Source organism: Anarhichas minor, unplaced genomic scaffold, assembly GCF_050575085.1.
Source record: "Anarhichas minor isolate MPS153535 unplaced genomic scaffold, ASM5057508v1 ptg000025l, whole genome shotgun sequence".
In the NCBI taxonomy this organism is placed as follows: Eukaryota; Metazoa; Chordata; class Actinopteri; order Perciformes; family Anarhichadidae; genus Anarhichas; species Anarhichas minor.
The window spans coordinates 13748534-13764673 of record NW_027466471.1 but is presented as its reverse complement, the minus strand read 5'-3'; the positions used below and the strand labels follow the sequence as shown (position 1 = coordinate 13764673).

Here is a 16140-nt window from a genome sequence, read left to right as displayed (position 1 = left end):
CACCAGTGGGGACGGAGTGCCCTTTTAGTCACAGAAGGACGGGGTGATCGCGTCTGGACATGGGCAGGGTGGATTGTATGTTGTGTCCATTCATTTAACCAGTTTAGTCTTTACAATGCCTGCAATTCAAAGCTTAACGATAACTTACGACGCGCTGAACGAGTATGGCACGTTTTCGGAGGGAGACACGCTCACTGGGAAAGTAACACTGGCCTTGTATAAAGAGACCACCGTGGAGAGCCTGTTTGTGAAAGCCAAAGGAGACGCCAACGTCCGTTGGACGAAAAAGAGTGGCGATCACACCCATACATACCAGGCACACACGAGATATTTCAAACTGAAACAGTTTTTGATCCCGGAGGACTCTAGGGGTAAGCTGCAGACTTCTTGTTAGTTATGCATGCCTTCACCTTTGTATTACTTCCTGGCATGGTATAGGCCTGCTATGTTGTTTCCTTCCCTAGTTCGGTTTATGTACTTTACCATTGTCTTAGTGCCCAGTGATAGTCATGGCATGATAAGGCAAAAATGTTCATAGCCGTTACCTGTGTAAAAAGAAAAGAAAAAAGGCAATTAAGTTGACTCCGAAATTCAAAAAAACAAGATACTTTACCACAACAGTCATAGAAGCAGCTCTCTGGCATAGGTTACCCTACATTTTACATACAAATTGTTTTGTTTTTTTACTCACAGTAATGCAGATGACATATTGTACAATATTGAAATGAAGTGCAGTGGGGTAGAAGTATTACAATGTAATATAGTGCAAGTGTTACTTTCCACCACCATATTAATTACTATTTAAAGTAGCACGTGTTGGCAGTCGACCTTTGTTAGTAATAACACCAAATCCTTGCACTTTCAGAAACTGTAGTTCCCCAAGGAATCCATATCTACAACTTCAGCTTAGACATACCACCAGGGTAAGTACAGTGAGACATCTACCAAAACACAATGTTTGCACTTTCACAATGTAAAGGATTTTCACAAACAGGACCAAATAGCCTACTCCTGCATATTCTATTCATTGATTATTAATTCAAATCCAATTATTGATGCTAATTCACTTAGTATAACATAAAATGAATCTGCTGGTTTTTCATTACAGAAGCATGCCTTCATCCTTCAAGGGACATCATGGAAAGATTGTCTACAAGTTGGAAGCCAAGTTGTCCAGGAGTTGGAAGATGGACCGAACAGTAGAAAAGGACATACATTTTGTCTCCAAGTCCTATCCGAACCTTGTTTCTCTGATGGTGTGTACAATATTGAAACGTATAAATCTTTAATACTGTAAGTCACTAGACAGAAACTATACTCCTTTATTCCACCGTATAGTATGTAGAGACTTTGTAATGTGATGTTACAGTCGGTGCCAGCAGGCCTTTTCTTGGAGGCAGCACTTCTCATGGGTTGTGTTGCTAAAAAATAGAAATGGACTATTGAAACAGACAAATGTAGGTATTATACAGTTTTTGATAAGGCCTTTTTCACAGCAGGCATTTTAACATTTCCAAAGCACAGTCAATAATAACACTAATGTTGATGTTTACATTCCATTTTGAGGTGTCAGTTGTGCATGCTCGCTCACTGGTTTGGCTTATGCTTACATATACAGAGCCACTATGAACGGTATAAGCTTCACATCGGCTATTCCTGCTATAACAAGTCAAAACATTGGCTGTGAGAAAAGACCTGTCAGGATTTGCATATCAATCTGTGCTGCTGAAATTGCATTATAAACACAAACAAAACAGTGTCCCAGTGACTTTGGATCATTTACAGACATTGTTGTCGATAGCTTTCAAAGATACTATCTCTTCTGTAGAAATGGTTCCAGTGAAAACTGCTCACCATGACGTACTTCACAGTAAGCAGTAATAAGTGACAGCAGGTGCAGTGGAGCTGGGTATTTTTGCCCTGCTTTGTAACTGAAATGCTTAACCCATGCACTGTAATGTCTAAATAATGAGAGTGCATCAAATGTAATTATTTTCCCTTTTTATTGCATTCTAGTCGCGCCAGGTTGGTTCAACAAAGAAAGAGATGGGACTTTTCTCAAAAGGACATGTACATATGGATGTCATCGTTGACAAGAGTGCCTATGCCCCAGGTATACATTTCTCTTCAAACGTGGTAGGTTCAAGTCGCGGAAGGGCATCTTCTGCTGAAGGCAGATACTGAAAACTACTTTTGTTCATAGTAGGTACCACAGCCACAGCAAACTATTTTAACAGAACTGGAATATTGTTGACATTATAGTTCATGAATAGTTTAATCCTACTTCTTGCTTTTGTCAACAAGAAAGAAATTGGATGCACCGTACAGACGCACTTCTGTAACATTAGTAGTAACTCTATTTAGATGTGTCCATTCCAGTGCCCTGGTAAGTGTGCCTACTGGCTAACACCTGTAATGGTTTGTTGTCAGTGATGGTTTAAGTAAAGCATGAAAAGAAGAGTTAATGGAAATTTAAGTAGCATTTTAGGGGGTTAGTATGATTAAAGCCATTAAAAGATTAATACCATTACTGAACATCATAGTCACTGTGTTATTTCCAGTCTTGGTCAGACTGCTTTTAAATATACATGCATGGAACAATAAGTAGGCGGGTTTAGCATTTCAGCACTGTTGATTTAACGCGGGTAAGTTTTGTCTGTCAGGCGTACTAATTTGCCTTTATATAATACACACACTGGAGCACACTGTGTTGTCCTATGTGGCACTTGATTTAAAATAAAAATGAATATTATTTATTTATTTTTCCTCATAGGTGAAACTATGGCGATTGTTGCAAAAATCAACAATTCCTCATCCAAGGACATGATACCAAAATTCAGTTTAATCCAGGATGTGGTGTACCGTGCCAAAAGCAGTACCAAACATGCGAGCAGCGTTATCCACAAAGTGGTTGGCAACTGTATTAAGCCCCGAACAGAGAGGGATGTCAGGTGTGCAATACAGATTCCTCGTGTTCAGATGCCAACGATCCAGAATTGTGACATAATCTCAGTGGAGTACCATCTAATGGTATGTAACATTGACAAAAGCGATTTTTGAACTGATTTTGTTAAACTGATGACCCATACATATTGATAAAAGATTTTCCAAATTCCTTGTGACTGTCACGTGTTTCCTTGCTATTCTATTTTGGAAGTAAAGCACAGGTTGCTTATGAGGCTGTCATGGTTTTTTTTCTCAGGCGTATCTGGACATCAGCTTCGCTTTCGATCCAGAGATAAAGTTCCCAGTGGTCATTATTCCTCCAGACCTCGCTCGTGGCTTTCAGCCTGGTGTTGCTGGGGGCCCCTATCCTGCTGGGGCTGCTGGGGGCCCAAGAAACACAGACTTCCCTCCCCCTGCGGTGTCCATGGATCCCTATCCATCGAAGGCTATTGGGAGTCCAGGCAACAATGGCTTCCCTCCCCCTGCTGTGTTTATGGGTCCTTATCCTGTATCCCCACACTCAGGCAGCTATGGATACCCAGGAGCCCAAAGGTATTCAGCACCACCATCTGTGTACCCAGGTCCACCAGCTGTGTACCCTGCTCAGCCGCCACACATGAGTGGGGGCTACAATAACCCAGTGCCACAACTGGCTTCCCCTTATCGATCTCCATTTTCATCTTCATCGTCGTCTTCTGTGCTTCACCCTCCGCCTACTGTCCCAACATTTCAACCACCCCCATCTGCCCCATCCCATTGTCCTCCACCCTTTAGCATATCCCCAACTGCTCCTGCATACAACCTGCTGTCTTCTGCACCAATGATGGACACAGACTTTCTGTCTCAATCGAATGAAGCTCCTCCAGCATATTCACTCCTTTTCCCGTCTTCTGACAAATCTGATGCAAAATAATAGAAGGTATGCTTAATGACTGAATCAGTTTCATTGTGATGTGAAATACTAATACGTATCTAAATGTGAAATCTGATCACCTAGATCGTGTTTTGTGTTTTACATTTTGAAGTGTGAATTTGAAACTAAAAAGGCACTCTGTGCGATATTTACTGTTTGCATGCAAACAATTATATAGGATTTATGCATTATGTGGGAACGTTGTTATCTTGTCAGTTCTTGTTGCTAATTAGCTCTGTCCGGCTGCTCAAACCTCAGCCATCCGGATACCCTGTGTATGTACACGTGCCTTGTTCAACTCAAAGAGTCCTCGACTGAACATTTTTTCAACGTTATATAGTCTATACCTGTTCTCTCTACCTCACTGTGGCTAGTTGAAAGAAACTGGACAACAAGTACTATATCAAAAAATCTTTTCATATATTTATTTTATAAAACGATCAACTAACAGGCAAAATATGCATTTTCTCTATATTTCCCAGTCTGCTGAATTTAACACCAGACAACTACTTCTGTCTATTTAATTTACACGATACTTAGCAAACCTGATTTTTTTTTTATACTTGCCAACTGCCAGTGTTTTCTCTGACTTGTAGATGTGAATAAAGAATTGCAAGAGAAGGTTTCTCTGTGACTCATTGTTGTCATTTTGTGGTGGTGTGGTGGGGGGGGGGGAGGGGGGGGGGGGTTGTCTCTTTGCGGTCTCTTTGCAGCTGTTTGTGTCTCTTCATATTTGTTTTGTTTGTTTGTGGTCACTTTGAGTCTCTTCCTTGTTAGTGCGAGTCTCTTTGAGTGAAATTTTGTAGGTGAAGGTCCAGGGGGCCCCTGGGCCCGATTCATTGATTGATCCATGGATAGCACAGGTCTTGACAAATAATGTCATCCATCCTGATCTCTTCCGTTTTGTCAAAGACATTAGGCCTACAAATAGCCTAATAATAAACACACTGTAAACAGTACAACACTTAAACACTAAGATCCCTTAAACTAAATGTTATATAACTTAATTGTGTAAACCTGAATAGCCTATTGTGCATTATGCTGTTGTGATATCTGGATTGCTTTAAAGTATGTTGTAATTTAACTGCCTGACATGAGGCAATAATGGAGGTTTTCCCATTAATGCCGAGATCCTCCGCAGTGGCGCTGGCACCGCAGTGATAAGTCTGCGCCAAGAAGCTGCCGAGCTGAGCAGGCGGGTCCACAATCCGTGACAACGCCCATTGTTGTCGTTACGACTGGTCAGCTGCCGGTTTATGATTTTAGTTGAGTCACTTGAGCCATCCGTTCTCGTTATACGTTGTTAGAGCAACCTCGTTGTACTTTGTTTCCCATTCATTTGATTTACTAACGAGTTCGCTAGTCGTGAAACCAAAAGGAAAAAGATACACTCTTTACAAATATTCACTTTTACAGTAATTTAATAACAGTCTGCTGTCTCACGTTTTTTTGTGAGCTCAAACTTCGGTCGGAGCCTCATCCAGCTGAGAGTCAGCCGTCGCTCCGTGTAGACACAGGTGGGTGGGGAAAGCAGACGCGTTTGACAGCTAACGGTACATCCAAGATGTCTCCGATAAAGGACTTAAATCTGGTTTATGAAGCTCTCAACAAAGAGGACACCTTTTCTCAAGGAGATACTATCGCAGGCACACTCACTTTCACTTTGACAAAAGAAACCAAAGTGAAGGCCCTGACCGTGAAAGCCAAAGGGGACGCGCGCGTGCACTGGACTCATGGCACCGGAGATAACCGCAAATCGTACAATGCGCACAGGAGATACCTGAAACTCAAAGAGCACGTAATTGCAGAAAATGAGAAAGGTATGTCTGAGAAATATTTAGCCCTATGCTTCGCTCGCTCATCTTAACACCTGCATAGATTTATGTTATCTTGAATTAATGCTGTCTACTTGTATGCCACATATTATTGTTCATTTGTATACATTTCGAAACACAACCTGAAGTAGGTCTAATAAATCCAACTGAGCAGATAAAGAGCTGTCAGGTCCCAACAGGAAGTGTTAATCATTCTCAGTTATTTTGCAGGCACTGTACTTCCCAAAGGAGACCATCAGTTTAAGTTCAGGTTTACAATTCCACAGGGGTAAGTGTACATGTCTAGCATCTAGCAGGATCTACTGGGTTTGTGTTTACAAATACCTGCATTCATGGACCGGTTTTGTCTTACAGGGACATGCCGCCATCCTTCAAGGGGCTTCATGGAGAGATTGTCTACATGCTGGAAGCAAAGGTGTCCAGAAGCTGGCGGATGCCTTCTACAGTACAAAAAGAGCTCAAATTTGTTTCAAAGTCCCCTTCCCACCTTGGCCAAGTAATGGTAAGTGGGACACCACAATGATACATGTTATGAATTTGTAATACTATAAATTAACTCAAATATTTAAAAGGAAAATATCTAAGATATCAAGCCACATGACTAAAGATCCAGCTGGCAATAACTGAAAGAAAGGAACAGAGGAGTTGAAGGAAAGGAAACAATGAGTTAGGGATGAAAACAGTTTTATACTAAATGTGTCTGAGCAAAGTGTAGTCTTGCATGGAGAAAATTATAACATAACAGCAGTGTACTGTACTTATATAATATAATAGGAGGCGGTCAACAGGACCGACTCTAATGTGAGAGTTTGAACGATAGGGTGTGGCATGTGAACAAAGAATACACTGGTTGCTTGAATAAACAGGAAATGGATTCAGCAAAAAGTAGTGGGGTGGTGAGTGATGAGAGTATTACATTAGAGAATGGAGAGAGCATTCAGTATTGCCCAGCCCCCCTCTTAAACCTAGTCTGGAAGGATTCATTTTGGGATGTTAAAGAGTTCCCTTTTTTTGGTGATAACCGACGAGGATGGTATAATCCACAGTTTAACAGCAACATGACAATATTTTCTCCTAAACTTTGAATTTCAGTCATATGAGAAGCTGCATTGATATGAACTTTGTTTGTTTTTGTTGTTCTAGTGTCCACAGTCTGGTTCAGTGGATAAAAAGATGAGCACTTTCTCTGAAGGACAGGTCCGAATGTCTGCTACCATAAACACAAACGTTTGCTCTCCAGGTAAAGTCACTCTACTACATACTTACTTACAGTATACGTGTAATGCATAATTTTGTTATTGTGTTGTGACATTTTTTATTTTAAAAAATTGTGCATATCCAGATGTTATGATTTGTTTTTTATAGGTGACAATGTGGCTGTTGTTGCCAAAATCCACAATTCCTCTTCCAAACAAATGAAGCCCAAATACAGTTTACAGCAGAAAATAGTGTACCGTGCCAATGCCTCCACTAATATCAGTGACCAAAGTCTGTGCAAAATGGTTGGGGAGATAATTGCACCGAATTCAGAGGAATCCGTCTCCTGCGAGTTAACGGTTCCTGACGATGTCATCCCAACTCTCCATAATTGTGAAATCCTCACAGTTGAACATTACTTTAAGGTATGTAATAATGTAATAGTGATGTCACATCAACAGAGAAATTGAGTATTTGCATTTGTTTGCAAATATTGGCAGTTATGTATTTGTTGCACAGACTATTCTTGTCTTAAATCCCACGCTTCAACAACTGTTAGAAATATTAAACACCATAACCACACAACAGCATATATGATTACAGTACAAACAGTAAAATATCAGACGGCACGGTCAATTTAATTAATACTTGTAGTATTAACATAAATAAACGGTAGTTTCATATGTTTGTCTTTCCCAGGTGTATTTGGACATCAGTTTTGCTGTTGACCCAGAGGTGGTGTTTCCCCTGGTGATAGTTCCTTCTGGTTTGGCTGCCCTTCAGCCTGGTGGAGCTGGGGGTCCTTACCCAGCTGGGGCTGGGGGTCCTTACCCAGCTGGGGCTGTTGGGGCCCCAAGTTACAGCGACTTCCCTCCCCCCGCCTTCCCGATTGGACCTTATCCTGTACCTGCAGGTTCAGGTGCTTATGGCTACCCAGCACCAGATCCCACTCAATATGCAAACATATCAAGTGGATATAATAATCAGTGGCCTCAACAGGCTGCTCCATACGGGTTTCCAACTGCAGCGTCATCCTCAGTGCAGCCTCAAGCCCCTACTGCTCCTCCTCTGTTTCAACAGGGACAAGAACCTCCACCGTATATGTCCCCTTTCTCCCCTTCTCAGGACACTCAGTAGGACTGGGTCAGATCACAAAAGCTGAGCTTCTAAAGGAACAGATAATCTTGACTTAAAAAATACTGACAGATGATGAGGGCATTTGAGCTATTTATATTGTAATGTATTTGCTGTTTTCAAATGTAAAAAAACTGCATGCTGTATTTCTGCTGCATGTAGTATAAATGACATATCTGTGCCCCTCAGTCATTTCACTTTCATTCATTCACGGCAATGCCTTTTACCTCAACTTGTTCTCTTCTATATGCAAGCTCTAAGTTGGCCAGGTGCATGGGATATGGCTTTCCTGGGTTTTCAGTAGTGGTGCAGGCAAAAAGGGAACTTCAGTTCTTTGTCCCCCTGTCCATCAAAGCCTTAAATGGCAAGCTAGCCAGAGCCTAACCCCTGTAACGCCGATTTGTATTCTTTATTTTTATCTCAACTATACACTACAGGTGTGTTGTACGATGGGCAGTATGCAATTTATTTATTGGCTGGTGGCAGTCTGTGCATGTAATGTAGGTACCGTGTGCATGTGGACTGGCGACAGTCTGTGTATGTACTGTATGTATGCACCATGTTATTTTTGTATTTTTTAACAGCAGACACTATGTTTCCAAGACAAAGACTTATCTTTGTTGGCTGTGAAATGTTTGTTATTTCAATATTTAATGTAATGTGTTAATAATCAGAATAAAAATAAATGTTATTTGAGACTACGGTTTGAATCATTTTTAAGTCCACTGAATATGTCGAATGTGTTTAAGGTCTTTCACATACCTTCCGGTGCATCATGACAGAGAAAAACATCACGTGACCACGCAGTCCCCAAAAGCTGTCCCATTTCTCACAGTAACGAGTGGGCTATCCTATTCAGCTTGGAACACTGTTTTCTCCTTATAGCTGATTTATGCTCTTTAAATCGAATTGGTAGTCCATGGAGCTGCAGCACACTGGTTGCAAACACATTGTCTTGCATGTAATAGTGGTAAACAAGGGAATGTCTATGGCTTGTATTAGCTGTGAACACATGAACACAGCGTAAACAGTGACCACCTAGTAACAGGTGTAGAAAGTAGAATACAGCCAAAGTCATCCCTAATATTAAGCAATCGCTGTGATCCCTGGACAATAACAATAAATAGCATTTCAACGGAAATCTACATGTTGAACTACACATGTCCCAATGAAGAGTTATGAGGAGGAATGCTCGGATCCTCCATTCATCTATCGCACTGACGGACGCGCAGTGGGAGGTTGCATGAACCACCAAGTTCCAGCCCACTTGCACTTGTTGCTCCATAGACGCAGGCTGGACTGCCACGGGATACCCCCAAAAGTATCAGTGCCTGTCCTCCGCCATGGGGAAAAGGCTGCCGTGTGTCTATTTGCTTGTCTTCGTCATTTTCCAAGGTAATTTTAAAGCTGTTTTAAAGATGTGAAAGATGAGAAGACATGCGACATCGAAGCCAAGGAAAACGGCCGCTCGCGTATTCAGATGGACGTTGTTCGACGTTAGCTGTCCAATAGCTGCATGTTGTTCGTCGTATCTTTTAGTAAGTTAGCCGAAAGACCCTTTGCAAGTCGAAGCTACCGTTAACGTTACATTGATAAATAACAAGATAACCCGTGTAGCCGATCCGGCCTCTTTCAGCAGAATAGCTATTAGCGTAAAGGGACACCAGGCTGCGTACATTGGAAAAGTTGTGTTGCGATAAAGATACATTGTTTTTTTTTCTATTTTTGTTGTATGCCGATTAGTAGGACACTTACCAGCTACTTGTCAAACTTTGCTCTTCTGACTTGCATGCTTTTTAATAAAACAAAAGAAACGTAATTAATTGTAGAAGCTCCCTCCTCAAATAACAACAATGGCTGAGAGGATTATAACAGCTCGAACAATGCCCTTTTTCTCCCCCATGTCCCCTCCACAGAGTCGTCTGGCTTAAAGATTCAGAACAAGCTGCTGGCTAAATGTCTGCAGGTGCATGGAGGGACTTTGGGAGGCAGAGTATCTCTGGGTGATTGCAGCCCACATTCAGCCTGGCAGGAATGGCGTTGGCTCCCAGAGAGCCAGGCCCTCAGCAATCACCACACTGGGGAGTGTCTGACCGCACCGAGAGAGCAGTATGAAGGCGTCCACCTGCAGCGCTGCATCTTCAGGGCCGAAAGTGACAACACTGATGATGCCGGGGTGGCAGCGGTGGATACGGGCAGAGAGGCAAGCAGCCAGGCATGGTTCTGTTCCAAGAAGGGCCACCTCACTTTGGTAGGGAGGGGGCTGCACCTTAGTGCAGCACAAGAATCCACTTTGGTCTTCCTTTCGAAGGAACACAAGCAGGTAATAATATTTTAGAGGAACGGAAGGTTTTTCTCTGATTGTACCTTTAATCAGATTACTTTAACGTATCTAAACACTAGGGGGGGAGAAGCATATTGTAGCATATTTTTTTTACTTAAAAAGAGTATAAAATGTCTAATGTTCTTTCCAAGCCTGGCAGCAGGTGGCGGACGCTTGACAACCAGACACTGTGCAATGGGAGAGGCAACCAACACCAACCTCACCACAATCTGGGGAAATCGTTGGAACCTGGGATTTTTCCAAGTGCCGTCTCTGATATAAAGGCTGAATCATGTAAGGACCTTTAAAAGTTTCTCACTAGCAGTAGTTTACTAAATCTTCCCACAGTATGTGACTAATAAAAGCAACATAAATTTCCTTTAAGGACCGGCCAGTGGCTTTGCGAGGTTATACCCCCCCTAAATTACAAATGTTGTCGCCAACAGTGTAAATACTTGACATTATTGTGAACCATATTTCAATCACATGAGTTTTTAGATTGATTTCCTAATTTCCAGTCAGATAGTTGGATCAGGTCATAGTGAAGTATACTTTTTTTTTTTTTTAATCTTTGTTAATATTATGGTAGACCTGAATTAGAAAAAAAAAATAACCATAGATTATAGTTTTGTTGTCATGTGGTTGCCAGCAGGAACCATTTTCAAAACTCAAGGTGTTGGTGCATTCATGGACCTGCTGAAATCTAAGCATTAAAGCAAACAAAGCGTTTCTTCGACAAGCTATTTTGTCAGAAAACAAGAACAAACAAGCAAACGTGGACATCATGAAAAGGATAATGAATGAATTTGTCGGGCATGGAAAAGATTGCTGATCTTCAAAGCTTGACTGTTTTGATTTCTTTAAATGCATCGACAGGCAGTCTCTACAGGACATCCCTCTTCCCATTGTGATGTGTTACTTTAGTCAAGAGTATTTTGAAACCTTTGCAAGTTGATCACACCATAGCAAAACTGACATTTATTGCACAATGATTTGCATTAAATATTGATGTGTGCAAACTGCAGTCTGTGGGCTAAAATATACAAAACCCAAAATGCTCACGCGTTTCAAAAGTGCATGTGATATATTAGATGTTGGTCACATGATGTTAGATTCGATTACAATATGCCTGCTTTTATCGTGATGATTGAATTTATTTAAGTGCACTTTTGACAAATCAATATTTTCCTCCTCCGGGAAGCCAGCCAACCACTCTGTGAATCAGCATCCCCGCAATGCTGATTGCAATGCAATGTTTATATCAGGCTGGTCCTGTTTGTACTGATTTCCATCTTACTGCTAAAGATGGACAAACAACTATCACTTCCTTCATCAGAAGGGCAAATAAATCAGACCCGTGAGGTTTAGTGTTGGTCATTGCTTCTAGTTGAGTTGTTCCTTTCTTTTTCTACTTCTAGTCGACGGTATGATGGCAGTTGAAGTCACACAAACATATCCTGTGATGGATGTGCCTCTTCTGTCCCCGAGCACCAAAGCCCCTTCAGATCCCACCATGGTTTTCTTCAGTATGGACTATGGTAAGTTTGGTAGACTGAACTCAATAATCTAACTTCTGTATGTCCATTTTTTTTTTTTAAGTGGAAATATTTAATTCCAAAATACTGAAGGAGTCTGAACAGCTCTGTCAGTCATTCAGTGAAGATGTATTTACCTTTCCACCACTAGGTGGAGATGGGTGAATGTGAAACTGTGTTGCAATGTTTGCAAAAGGAGTTTCAATGGGCATTTATTTGAAGGTTCAGAGTCTTGACAGAAGTGTAACAAGTGCTTGAACAATAATCACAACTTAGAAAGAGGTAAATATGAGTTAAAATGTGGGTTGTGTAAAATGAATGATGTGTTGCTTGGTCTGTGCGCATGTGTACAGGGATGGGCTGGAAGATAACCATGCTGGTACTTAGCTCGTTGGCTCTGGTTCTGGGGACTGTGATTATTATCCTCAATGTTTACTCCAACAGGTGAGTGCTAAACACACACACAATACACAGAAAAGAACATATATATTTTTTTAATTTATTCATAGTTTTACTTTTGGAAAGATTAGTTGACCAACATTACATAAATGTATTATCAATTTACTTATCAATTAATCATTTATATGGTAAAGTAGACTCAATTGTACTGGTACCAGCTATAGATTTGCTTGTTTTATTTAGTTTTGTCTTTGAAAATTAGATACATTTTAGTTTCTTGAGTCTGAATCTGGAGAAGCGAGAGATTTTAAGACATCGCTTTGGTCTCTGTGTGTGACGGGCATTTCACATTTCAGAGTAATACATTGATTTAAACTCAATAACATGAAACAATACAGTAGGCTCTCAAGTACATAACACGTCTATCTAATGCGCAGCTGACACCCTGCTCAGATTTGTATTGAATGTGGGTCTTCAACGTGCATTTTATATAGAATTTGGGAGACCCACGTTCAATACAAGTCTGCTTTGATTTTATTTATTTTTTTAAAGAACGTAGAAAAAATGAAGGAAACATTGGGGCAAAACATTTCAAAGAGCTTTGGTACAAAGCAAACTGTTGTACCTCCACCCACCTTCTGTCCTTTTCTGTCTCACTCTGCCAGAAGGAAGAAGGTGGTGTGTGTTTTGAAGTCATACACTCCGAGGCCCGAGGTGAGCGCTCCTGGGTCCCCGGTGTCCAGTGAAAGAGCCTCGCTGACGGAGCATGCCATGCGCCTCCCGCATTCCTCCCCCACTTTTCAGCGAGGAGAAATCCTGATCGAGTGGAAGGACGGCACTGTTACTCCACTGTACGAGGCCTGAAGGTTGTGCTGTTTAGGCATTTCTGGACACGGCACGGTTGCTTGTGCAAGGTTCAAGTATGTGTGTTGTGTTCTGAATCTATCTGAAGGGGAGAAAAACAAAAGGCAAAATAAAAGGTTACCTGCTGTCTGTTGCCGTCAAAATGACACGAGGCAAACTGTGGTTTTCATAAAATGTAGAGCTCATGGATCAGAATCAGACCGTTTCTGTTTGACTTAGCTGCCACAGGAAGATAAAAGCTGTTGTGAAGCTGCCAGAGTAGAACAAAGTGTCTAAGTGTGAGCTGGACTATAAGCTTTTAAAAGTCTTGTCTTCTGGTGTTTGAGAGGGATTTCTTGTTGGATCAAAGGGCTGTTAAAGGCATGTTAAAGCATTCAGCCATCTTTTTCTAGGCTTACTTTAAGTACAATTCAAGGGCAAAGTAGACAATAGCTTAGGGCTTTAGTTGGATAAATACTTAGGGAACTAATCTTTTTTTTTTTTTTTTTTTACCTCGGCCTATATGAAGATCTGAACATCTAGCCCCAGTTTAATGTTGGACACTGTTGAGCTGTGGGATTAGCTCTGGTGACCCATTACCTATTGACTTGTCTTAACATGCCGAACAACAAATCCAAACACACCTTGGCTCCTGAGACGCACCCTTAATATTGGGATTATTTGAGGAAAATATAATTACAGATGTTTCGCAACTTTGTGGTGGTGGTGTGTTGCAAGAAACACTGTTAGATGTAAGTTGTTAAGATGTTTCAGAAGGAAATCTGTGCACGTAGCAAATGTCAAAAGTCTGACACGGTATAATTCAGTACTGTTACATAAACATTTATTCATTTGAATTGTGAAAAGAGACCTTGCTTATAACATTGATTTGAGCTTGGCAGTTCATTCTCAGCCTTGGAAACAGCAGTTGACGAAACAATCTCCACTCAAGGTCCACTTGCGCTTTTTAACCCTCGCCACACATTCTTCATCAGCAGATGAAGTTTGCACAGTTGACATGGACCTGTTTAAACCTGTTTAAACCTCTCCATAAGTGTGTTCACTGAGAAGATGATGAGGTTGAAAGCTGCAGAACCAGCTTTTGACTGGAGATTCTTTTGTCAACTATCGTTGACTGTTTGTGTTTGTATGTGTCAACCTGGTGGACCATTCATTTGAGGTAAATGTTAGTTTTTTTTTGAACTAAAAAGTATTTTACAATGTGAAATAGCTAATAAAATGGGATATATAAACAGTATATACAATTGGCTCGTGCTTTTTATGACCACATAGTGACATGATGTATTATCTAAAGCGTATGTTTTTCAATGTTTAGTGTACATCAGCCAGCCCTCCTCCATAGTTTAATGTGTGAGGGGGAAAGGGAATGGTTGCTGACTACAGCACCATTTATAGTAATTACTTCAGACCGTCTGTGGTCTTCAGCAATCACAGAAACGTTATGTTGATGTTGACGGTGATTAGGCTTCTAGAGAACATGGCCTTCCCTGTGGCACGGAAACTTCCCAGCAGGAGGAGTCTGTTTACAACGGGGAACCAAAGGCTGTTTTACTGGTTTTTTTGGGAGAGGCCGAGGTGGTGTTGTTGTTGGGTAGGTACATTTAATCTCTCCTTCATTTTAACAATAATGAGCAGATATGTGTTTGGACAAAACACAGCCAGAAGGAATGAATGTCCATGTAAACCTGCTTATATGTGCTTTTAATGGACATTTGTGTGCACCAAACCTGGAGCTGACACCCCGTCTGCCCTGCTGGTAGTGTTTATCCTAATGAGAGGGCACAAAGTTTAATGAACAAAACACAGCACCCTAAAATGACATGGCACCCCACACCCTTCTAAACCACATCCACATGCCTGATGAGAAGTCATTTTCTTTCTCTTTTTCTTTTTTTTTTGTTGCAAACAAATTCTTTAGCTTCCAAAATAATTGGCATTGAACTGTGCAAACTACATCGTAAGAACATTAGCTTTACTTCTTACTTATGTTTTGTTGTAGACCTGCAACACAGATAACAATGCAGTTTATATTTGGGTGTGAACGTTAGTGTTCTTTAATGTTTTGGGTCGGTACTCCCGCACAGGATATGAAATACAACACTGCTTATGAAGGTAAAGTGCTGATTTCAGCTTTATAACTCTTGTGTTGGGTGAATAGTGTTGGGATCGTACGCCCAACCTGTGGTTATCCAATGTGGATCATGTGATTACCCTAAAGCACCTTTACAGATGAAAGTCAGCCCTTTAACCACATTGTCAATGTTTAATTTCTAATCCAGTGTGCTGGAGACAAAAGCATTAGTAACTGTATCGCTGTCCAAATACGTACAGCCTTGCACTGTATGTGCACAGATGTGTCTGCTTCCAGGTGAGCCAGAAGACAGTGGTAGAGACACCTGTATGAAAAAGAGGTGTGTGTTATAAAAAAAAAAACCATTCCTGTCAGAGATGTGTTTTTACTCGTTTTTTTTTTTTTTTGCACAGACTGTTTCAGCGGCAAAAATAAAATATGGCTCAGTGAGTTGGGTCGTTAGAATGAACATCTGCATAAAGAGATGGAGGTGCTTACCTCCTTTCCACAAAATACACATTGAATAATAAATTGTCTATACCTTTTTTTGTGCCTTATGTGTGTGTATGTCACTGTGTTGACTTTCAAAGGTTTGAGTTGTTGCAAGCTCCATATGATTTCCATTTTCAGATACCTCTACTGTCCATATCAGCTTGTTGTATTATGTGTGTATGTCGACCATACAGTTGAAATAAGTATTGCGCAATGTGTTTGACAGAGTATTTAATGAAGTGTGTGTGTGTGTGTCTGTAGTGTTATTGATATTACTGTATGCGTGGTTTGTTCACTGCCCCACAGGTTGTGATTTACTCGTGTAAAACTGGCTCTTGGATCCACTCTGTTGAATTTTCCAAGAATGATTGTAAATGGATAGGAATCACCAAGTTCTTCAAAGTCGGTGTATTGAATATGCTGATGTTGAG

The 16140-nt window shown here is 41.0% G+C and overlaps 3 protein-coding genes across 3 annotated transcripts; all 3 read left to right on the top strand.

Annotated features, from left to right (window-relative positions):
* Positions 1–12: 12 nt before the first annotated feature.
* On the top strand, positions 13–4484 carry LOC142957619 (arrestin domain-containing protein 3-like). The gene is made up of 6 exons (XM_076099548.1): positions 13–371; positions 866–923; positions 1109–1256; positions 2017–2113; positions 2774–3030; positions 3203–4484. The coding sequence occupies exons 1-6, from the start codon at positions 116–118 to the stop codon at positions 3857–3859; spliced, it is 1473 nt and encodes a 490-aa protein (XP_075955663.1). The 5' UTR covers positions 13–115; the 3' UTR covers positions 3860–4484.
* Positions 4485–5286: 802 nt separating this feature from the next.
* Positions 5287–8723, top strand: LOC142957708 (arrestin domain-containing protein 3-like). The gene is made up of 6 exons (XM_076099658.1): positions 5287–5679; positions 5905–5962; positions 6049–6196; positions 6838–6934; positions 7060–7316; positions 7591–8723. Exons 1-6 carry the CDS (start codon positions 5424–5426, stop codon positions 8026–8028), a joined length of 1254 nt encoding a protein of 417 aa, XP_075955773.1. The 5' UTR covers positions 5287–5423; the 3' UTR covers positions 8029–8723.
* A 545-nt stretch (positions 8724–9268) lies between these two features.
* Positions 9269–14383, top strand: LOC142957626 (uncharacterized). Its single transcript, XM_076099574.1, has 6 exons — positions 9269–9420; positions 9942–10348; positions 10501–10642; positions 11767–11886; positions 12237–12327; positions 12948–14383. Exons 1-6 carry the CDS (start codon positions 9369–9371, stop codon positions 13144–13146), a joined length of 1011 nt encoding a protein of 336 aa, XP_075955689.1. The 5' UTR covers positions 9269–9368; the 3' UTR covers positions 13147–14383.
* The last annotated feature ends 1757 nt before the right edge of the window (positions 14384–16140 follow it).

Excerpts from the sequence above, each read along its gene's own strand:
- LOC142957619 (XM_076099548.1), top strand. The coding sequence starts at position 116 with ATGCCTGCAATTCAAAGCTTAACGATAACTTACGACGCGCTGAACGAG. Across the intron at positions 1,257-2,016 it reads CGAACCTTGTTTCTCTGATG|TCGCGCCAGGTTGGTTCAAC; the intron begins GTGTGTACAATA and ends ATTGCATTCTAG. Across the intron at positions 2,114-2,773 it reads CAAGAGTGCCTATGCCCCAG|GTGAAACTATGGCGATTGTT; the intron begins GTATACATTTCT and ends TTTTCCTCATAG.
- LOC142957708 (XM_076099658.1), top strand. The coding sequence starts at position 5,424 with ATGTCTCCGATAAAGGACTTAAATCTGGTTTATGAAGCTCTCAACAAA. Across the intron at positions 5,680-5,904 it reads AATTGCAGAAAATGAGAAAG|GCACTGTACTTCCCAAAGGA; the intron begins GTATGTCTGAGA and ends GTTATTTTGCAG. Across the intron at positions 6,197-6,837 it reads CCCACCTTGGCCAAGTAATG|TGTCCACAGTCTGGTTCAGT; the intron begins GTAAGTGGGACA and ends TTGTTGTTCTAG.
- LOC142957626 (XM_076099574.1), top strand. The coding sequence starts at position 9,369 with ATGGGGAAAAGGCTGCCGTGTGTCTATTTGCTTGTCTTCGTCATTTTC. Across the intron at positions 10,643-11,766 it reads TGATATAAAGGCTGAATCAT|TCGACGGTATGATGGCAGTT; the intron begins GTAAGGACCTTT and ends TTCTACTTCTAG. Across the intron at positions 11,887-12,236 it reads TTTCTTCAGTATGGACTATG|GGATGGGCTGGAAGATAACC; the intron begins GTAAGTTTGGTA and ends GCATGTGTACAG.